This window comes from Apaloderma vittatum, unplaced genomic scaffold, assembly GCF_000703405.1.
Source record: "Apaloderma vittatum isolate BGI_N311 unplaced genomic scaffold, ASM70340v1 scaffold38213, whole genome shotgun sequence".
NCBI classification, from domain to species: domain Eukaryota; kingdom Metazoa; phylum Chordata; class Aves; order Trogoniformes; family Trogonidae; genus Apaloderma; species Apaloderma vittatum.
In genome coordinates, this window is record NW_009709399.1 from 23,648 (window position 1) to 32,286 (window position 8,639).

The 8,639-nt window shown below is 42.6% G+C and overlaps 1 protein-coding gene across 1 annotated transcript in view; it reads right to left on the bottom strand.

Moving 5' to 3' along the window:
* The window catches only part of SPOP (speckle-type POZ protein), a 12,759-nt gene extending 5,797 nt beyond the window's left edge, over positions 1-6,962 (bottom strand). The window contains exons 1-6 of the mRNA XM_009866902.1: positions 6,885-6,962; positions 6,421-6,542; positions 4,630-4,781; positions 4,397-4,524; positions 844-1,021; positions 203-258 (exon numbers count right to left, since the gene is read on the bottom strand). Coding sequence (XP_009865204.1) covers positions 203-258; positions 844-1,021; positions 4,397-4,524; positions 4,630-4,781; positions 6,421-6,542; positions 6,885-6,962 — 714 coding nt within the window. The remainder of the gene's footprint in view (positions 1-202; positions 259-843; positions 1,022-4,396; positions 4,525-4,629; positions 4,782-6,420; positions 6,543-6,884) is intronic.
* Between the last annotated feature and the right edge of the window lie 1,677 nt (positions 6,963-8,639).

Consider the following 8,639-nt stretch of genomic DNA (forward strand, 5'->3'; position numbering starts at 1 on the left):
AAAGGTAACAATTGCCTCCTTGATCCCTTTCTTCCTCCCTTCAGGACAGCTGAAGTAGAGACCTGCATCTAACGTGAGAAAAACAGTTAAAAGGTGACAATAGTCACAAACACTGCCTAAGAAAGTTATCTAACCCGTGATGCTGGGAGTGTAGAGAGCTATCCACCTAGCCGGAGAAGTTCTCCTTCCTTCAGGAACTTACCTTTTTACTTTCTTCCATCTCGTGTTCAAACATGGCGCTGAAAACCGGGGAACGCGCTACGGCGGTGAGGAAAATAAAACACAGTTAGAGATGCTCTTTGACTCTTCGGGAGGAGCTAAGTGTAGGCTGCCAACGCCTCAACAACTGTCCTGTTACTTAAAGTAGGAAAAATTCACCTACAGGAGAGAGAGCAAATTGGGTACCAACTGGCAAAGAAATACAAATTGTGACGTAAGGAAACGTGGCCGACACGGCTTCAAACTGGGTATGGGAGAGTCTGTGATGTCCCTTCAATCAAGGCTAAGAGTACGTGGGTGGCTGGGTTATGTTTCTTGATTTTACAAATAAGTATTCCTCTGGAAATGTGCTAGCTTCTCCTTACAAATACTTCAGGAATACGTTATGGCACACAACAGCCACAAAAGATTCCTCCTACCATCCTTGCCACGGCAGCAATTAGAAACGGAGCAGATATTTCCTCTCCCTCTGTAAGAGTTCACAAAACAGTCTTTTACTACAGCTCTACAGTTAAAGAGAGCTGCAGACGCCTCCTTTAAAGATGAAGTAACTCAAAAAGAACCCCACTTGCCATCACGTTGTTGTCTCCCAGCCCGCTAAGGCCCATCCAACTCGGTACCGACCTGCTAGGATGGCTTTGTGAGCCTTGAACTCCTGGCCTGCCACGCACAGACAGCAGTCCGTGAAGCGCGAGTTCTCCCAGAGTCCTCCCAACTCGTCTGCCAAGCGGCACTCGGGTACCTTCACCATGTTCATGGTGTTCTGGCCAGAGATGTTGACCGAGTCCTGTACCACGCTCACCTGGAGGGGAAAAGAAAACAAACAACACCCCCCCAGAAAAAAAATCAAAACCCCACGCTGGAAAAACTAACCTCCCGACGGGATGGTTTTATTTCCAGAGCAGGTGAAGGCAAACAAAGCGAAACCAAACCCGCACCTCTCGGGCTGAATCGCCGAGTGATTAAGGAAGTCTCTGTTTTCAAAGCATCCTTTCTACTGTGCCTTAACCTCGTTCTCTGCTCCTCCAGAGTGTCCACCCCAAGTCCTACACCACACCAACAGATTTTCTTCCTAAGCCCAAATTAACAGCACTTCTACGCAATTCAGTCATAACTTTATTAGATGATTGCTTAAGAAAGCGAAACCTTATTTTTCTACTTTTACATACGCCATACCTGACCTAGTTTTTCCCTTCTACAAACACACCGAAACCCTCCCCAATCAATAATGTAACACAGAGAGCAGTACAAAACCCCGCAAAGTATACAGAGAGCTTCTATAACCAAGCACCGCACCACACGGGTACGCAAGGGCAGTGTCCAACCTTCCTCAAAAGTCCTGCTGCTCCTAGTCTTAAATTTCTTTGAGAGTTCAATGCTTCCATCACATTATAAAATAAAATAACCCTAAAGATTAAAAAAGTGAATTTATGTCAAGTAATTCGGAAGATCTGGGGAAGGCAGGCAGACTCCTTATCACCTGCTGCCCTGGTTGGGCAGAGCCCATCGGTAGCCGGACTGGCCAATGAATCATTCCCACAACGGGAACTGTTAGAGCCTGTTCAGCACCGAAGCGTTATTGTTCGACACGCAGTAAACCACACGCCTTCAACAGCAGACTCCAGTTAGAAAAGATCAGACTGACTAATACTACCCCGCTATAACAAAGAATAAAGGAAGAAACTGATTGACAGGGAAGCACAGGTGAGATTATTTCCTGGATTTGCCATCCAGTCCAAGTTAAATTTCAGTTCTATTAATAACCAGTGGCCAAAGAAAAACAACGGGGAGCAGAGGAAGCTTCACAGCTATGTAAAAGGAGAAGGAAATGATAAAGCGAGAGAGATGACAGATGCACCTTCTAAGGAAAAAACCTCCTGACAGCACACAGCCCAACTCTTGAGAAACCTCCAGTGGGTTTCAAACATCTTGTATAAACCATACAACACTCAAACCCAAGTCAGATGCTGCTTGCCAAAGGCCACTGATGAGTAGCCACAGCAAACGTAAGGAAGCCAATATTCTTCATCATTCCTTTGACAGCAACATCACCTTTTGCCCTGTGCTGATTAAAAAAGCATTGTAAAATGCAGATCCCTTGCTGGAGTTTGATACCGATTACAGATCAGCCAAAAGAGACTTGCAGACTGTGTCTCAAATCAACACATAAATCCTCTTCATATATGAAAGTCGTGTCAATCACTGGCATGAAAAAATATATTTCGTGGCTTTTCACATCAGGAGTTTAGACTGGTAGATTCCAAACAGTGACCAGCCTTAGAGGTCAAAATAGAAAAGGTTTTGCTTAAACTATTTTCATCATCTTAGCAAGGGAACCAATGCTTCCTTGCTCAGAAAAGAGCTATTATCGTAACTCTGGGAACACAAACCAGGAGGATATTTACCTATAACGTTGGAATATAATTTGAACAGCAAAATGTAACACAGTCGGGATAAGAACAATCAATCTCGCCTGCGAAACAAAGATTGAAAAAACCCCAAACTGACAACTAAATGCAGTCTGATTTGAAATGCTTGATAAGGAACAACGAGAAGGTGCAGCAGAGACACTCGCCAACCTCCTGCTCTGCAGAAAACTCCAACACATCCCCACACGACATCCATCTCAACATCCAGCGGTGCCCACTCCTTAGTTTCTACATACAAAACATGTTTGCTGGGAGTACTGATGTGAACAGCATCACTTGGCACCTGTGCCAGCAGAGAAGCCTTAAGCATAGGGCACACGCTGGTTTACATGCTAAAAAGACTTGTAAACTCAGGGAAGGAAAAAAAAAAACCCCGAAAAAAACCCCAAACCCAAGCTGCTGAAAGTTCCCACCAAACTGTTTCCAGACAGCAAAAACTTCTACTCTGCTCTCACTAAACTTAAAGATTTCTTACACACTAGACTGTAGAACAAACTGAAAGAGAAAACAGAAGCTGCCTCCTCACCCAGAACAAACCAAAACACTGAGCTGAAGCTTTCGAAAGAGTAATTCAGTGCGGAGCGGAGCGGTTTGAATTAGCACTAGTGGCCAAGGCTACTGGTGGACCTCAGGTTTATCTACAGCGCACATCAAAAATCCCCTTCTCGGACATTAATTTTTGAGTTTTGCTCCACAATGGTAAGTTTCCTGGCTCTTATCATGAAGGAAAAAAATTGCCAGATCTACAGAGGTGTCATCCAAGCCACTGTCCTCTTCTCCTCCCAGACTGTTACGTATGTTTAAGGAAGGGCTCCCTCTCCATGACAGTTAATAATTTGTGCTACTGACTGAATACACATCCTTTAGATGTTTGGTAAACACGTGCACGCTTATGATGGCCAAAAGTGAAAAACACCCAAACATCCAAAAAAGCCCCAACCCCGCTGTCGAACAACTCTGCAGCATTTCTTTTCCTCCTGAAAGCAAACACACAGCAAAAGAAAAGGCTCCCACAAAAAACACTGCAGGAGATCCAAAGAGAGAACAACTTGTTCTACCTGTCTTCCTGCAAAAATCACAGCTACAGGAGGTATTTTGCAGTTAAAAAGACAACAGATTAAGCAGAAGCTCTGAAGACACTAAATTAGAGAGTTTAAATTTGCTCATTAGGGTTTCTGAACTTAAAAATCTAGTTTTGGAAATAACTGCAATCTTTGTCTGAAATTAGTATGAGGGAAATAACGCTTTTGTAAACAACTGCACAGAAATGGTGGTTGCCATAAAAATCCCTTTTTCTTAAATTTTTCTTTCTGTTGGCTCTATGTATACGCTTAGGAAAAGCAAGAAAACTCTTCTTAATTCAGTAGACAAGTAACAGGCGGGCCAGTTCTCACAACAGAGCTGGGGTTGGTTATTATCCCCAGTGAGTTTCAAATTAAGACAGACGACAACACTAAACCAGAAGTGAAATGATAATCAAACAGGCTTAATTCCTGTCATCATCGCAGGTAAAAGAAAAATAAAGTAACAAAAAATAAATGGAAGTGAAATGCAATGAATCACATGCAGAAAAGGCCACCAGCCACACACGCACACGCACGCACACACAAATAAAATCTAAGTGCCGTATAAACACCCGGTACTTCTCCTGACACCTCTGACTCCTTAAAAGCAATGATGAAAAATAAGGTCACATCTGCCTTAAGCTAATGGAATCGCTATTCTTTCAGCTGCACAGGAAGACCTACCTCACAGAAGAGAGTGAGTTTGTCATCTGGAAGAAGTCCATTGGCTTCATCCAAAAGAAAGTCTCTTCTAATAAATTTTTTGAATCCCCAGTCCTTGCCTTGTACAAATCGATACGCTCGCTGGCTCTCTGAAAGAAAGATGCGGCGCTTCAAACATCAGCCGAGTGATTCGCTCGATCAAACAGCAAAAGACAAACAAGTGACCCCATCAGACAGAAAGAGTTTTTACACACCCATTGCTTTTGTTTCTTCTCCTTTAGCATTCAGGATGGAGAATTTGAACTTTGCTCGAACTTCACTTTTTGGACAGCTCACCAGCAACAGATAGAGGGACAGATAATCTTTACTTTCTTCATCCAAGCCTTTAGGGTTCACACGTAAACACCTGCAGAGACAGGCATCTGAGTGAGACGTCAGGAACAGTTTTTGGCAGGTCATTCATCGCTTTCAAAGAAAGGGCACTGTAGAATTTTCACAATAAAATGTGCAGCGACCAAATTCTGTGTAACAGCCACTGAACCACAAAGAAATCACAGCTCGGTAAACAGCGCGAAACTGCTGTTACAGTCGGCCTCATGCTACACCTCCAAGACTGGTTATCCTAATACACAGGCAGCAACTATGGGTAAACCAATTAAAAAGAAAAACACCATAGGGGAAAAGAAGAGGGGGTATTTAAATGACTGAAAAGCACCCTGGATGTCAGCTTTCACAAAAAAAAGGTGAAAGAAATAGCAGAATGGAGGCAATGGCCTCGAGAAAGTGCAACAGACACAGAGAGATGGCAGCTGAAGAAAGGAAAAAATGGATTTCTGGAAGGCTGGTAGTTTCTTAAAAAACATAATACAAGGGCAAAAAAAGAAAATCGAAAAAAATTAGTCCTCTGTGAAGAAAATGTAGTAAGCACAGGAAGCAGCTAACTCATTAGCACTTCCATGACCTGAAACTTGACACAGAATCTAACAAGAAGCAAAAACGAGGCCAAATGACTAACAGCTCAAACACACAAAGACAAGAAAAAACAGAAAGATCTAGACATTAGAATGAGATCTGACTGGCAAAGGTTATAAAGAGAAGTAATTTAATAAGAAACAGTAGTCCAAGGAAAGCACAGGTCTGCCACCCAAAGGAAGGGAACACAAATTGTATCACACACTAAATTATTTACTGGTTGATTTGCCGCAATCTATACTAAGAAGGTTTAAAGAAAAATAAGGGAACACTTAACATCAGCAACAAGGGATAAAACAAGGAACCGGGTGTCCATGGATCTATTAGGTCAGACATAACTCAGAGTGGATACACATTCTGACCAAAGTCCACTCTGAGTTACTGGAAATTACTTGAGAACTCAGGGAAGATAAGTGAGGTTTTAAAGGAAAGCAAAAGGGTAAAAGTAATGTCATCTTTAAAAAGCAGAAACTCCTGGGCAGAGGGAGTTACAGAACACAGAGAGGATGGTAGTAACAATGTTAGGTCTCCAAATTCACAAAAAGCTGCCCTGAAGAGAAAGGTAATATAGTGGCAATAGCCTTAAATTGCAGGATTTACAGTGCAGACAAATAATATCTTTTTAACAATGTGGAGTATTACCAATTGAAACTAGGAGGCTGAAACAGAGCTTGAATACACTGTCTGTGGATTCTCATTGGCTTACAAAAACTTGTTAAGATAAACATCAGTCAAAAAAACCCCAACTTAAGACATTAAAAATCCTCTGCGGCATGTTTCTGCTTCAGTGCAGGACACAGTCTTCCTTCCAGCTACGGCTTCTGTTACATCTGATGTTTTCCATCATAAAAGAAACACTGCAAACAGACAGATCCTCACATTTGTTTGGTGTGTCCAAACACTACGCTGAAGCAACGGGACTTTCTCCCCCTGCATATGTTGTACATTCAAAGAAGCAAGTATCTGTGCACAGTACAAGCATTTTTTTTAATGTCTTTCTTCTGTTACAGAAGCCCAAATTCTTTCATGCTGTTTCACACAAACAGGGTGAACCTCTCCGCTCTATTTCTTACCATTTCAGTTTATCATTGGCTCCAGATGAAAAGGTTGAGCTTTTGATGACCTCACCCATTTCTTCTCGGCAGAAGCTAAAGTTGTTTATGGTCCACATGTAGGAAAACTTCACCACCTTGATCTAAAACAGGCAATAACAGGCAGTTTAAGGTCATGCTCATTGATCTTGGACAAAAATGGAAAATCTGGAAATTTTATTGAGTCACCTGCACAACAAATAACCCCCAAGCATGAGCTGAGAGTCTGGAAATGGTTGGCAGCGGCAGCTGGATCACTCCAACTTCTCCGACTGCCTCCTCCGAAGTTCTGCCAAGCACAGAGGGCAACATTCTGCTGTTGCCTTGATGAATGATCATCTGACATCATCTGAAAATCCAGATTCTAAACTCGTCTTGAATAAATTTTCTTGCCAGAGGTTCTAATCGTGTTACGTCAAGAATAACCAAGCACAGCGCGGACCTACCTGAGTGTAGCACCAGCTCTCTGCTACAGGTCCACTCGACATTTCTGCCGGAGGAGGAGGACTCGGCACCCTTGACATCGCCAGTTTGAAGATTAAACAGAAGTTCACAACTCAGCAGAAGAAATTTAAACTGATCTTCACCCTGTGAGTCCCGAGAAGGAGAAAAAAGAAAAAACAAACCACCAAACATAAGACCAAAGGAAAAAAAAAACCTTCAGGAATGCTGTTAAATCTCACAGGATACAAGTTAAAGGCATCATGCTTTCTCCTTTCCCCCAGCACCTTTAAAATATGATGTTAAACATTTTAAAGTGTTACCATATGTTTTCTAAAGAGCGGATATACCACCTTCACTCATTCTTTCAATATGCTGCTCCTCACAGGAATAAGCCTAGCATATAATTTCCTTTAAGGAGGCCAAGATTCAAATAGGAGACACCCCACTTGACTTGGGATTTACTACCTCAGCCGAAGGCTACCGTTTCAACTCACAATTTACTCCCTATTTTCATTCTGAGAAGATGGGAACTTCTGGGTGAAGCTCCCACCTTCTAAGTGCCAAGTCAAAGTGTCATCTGCAGAGAACACGTGGGGTTCAAACCACTGCAACACACCTGAATTCTCACCTGGAAACGAGGATCCACAACCCTGGCCTATACAAAAGCATCACACTGCTGTAACAGGTTAGCCTCCTGCTAAACACCTTCTGTTTTGCAGGTGGTATTTATCTGCCTTCCTCTTACTGCCCAGGACAGACAGGGAATCACAAGAACCACACCTCAAAACAGCAGGAGAACGTTCACAGTAAGCACATCAACACGGATGTCCAGAATTCCCCCTAAATTCTTATCAACCTAATTCAAGAGTCTTGAAACACAGTCGCAGGGCAGGTCTAGGTCTGAGCAGACCTCCCATCAGCTTCCACTCCAGTTGATGGTTTACTCAAGTCTTGAGCTCTGTGCACCTGCAGAAAGGACCTGGAAATGCTGGTACACAGGCGCTACCTAACTGTAAAACAAAGATTTAATTTTCTTTAAAAAAAGCACAAGCGAGCCCATGTAAACACTGAAAGAGAGATACTGGCTAGCAGGAGCTAAGAGGTAAGTATTCAGCCCTGCAGAGATGCACACTTAACTCGGTGGAAATGTATTTCTCAGAGCAAAGCTCAGAGGGAAACAACTAAACCCAGTCTCAGATCCAACTGCTTTACAGACTTCTTGCATTTGGAGTTTTGTGCTGTGCAGGTGGAATGAGGAAAAGAAAATGTTTTAAAATGTTGATTAGAAAGGGACGTTGACAATCACTTTAGGTATTTGCTGCAGGTGTTATCAGTTAAACTTGAAAATTACCAAAATTCCTTCAAAGAAATTCAATTACACCACTCTATGTCATTTAAATTAAGGCAAAATTGGCAGACATTACTTTTCAATATTTCGCTAACTGCCCCTTCCATGGGCAACATTCAGTCTGGCCTCTGAGGACATCGCTTCAGTGTCTCCAGTCACAAGTATTTGGGGACAGATAAAACCTGAAATCGCAGTACAAGCAGCAAGAAACAACTCCTTCTTCTCCATGATGCTTTTTTGCTGGTTTTAGTCTACCAGGCGGAGAGCCCCAAGCTTTTTCCTTCCCCTCTGAGTTCACAGAATCACTGCTCAACCCCACCCAGGCTGTTACATTGTTCCACTCACAGCTATTTTTAATCTACATTATTCTAGCAATCAGTTTTATAGCACAGGCAAAAACAACTGGGAC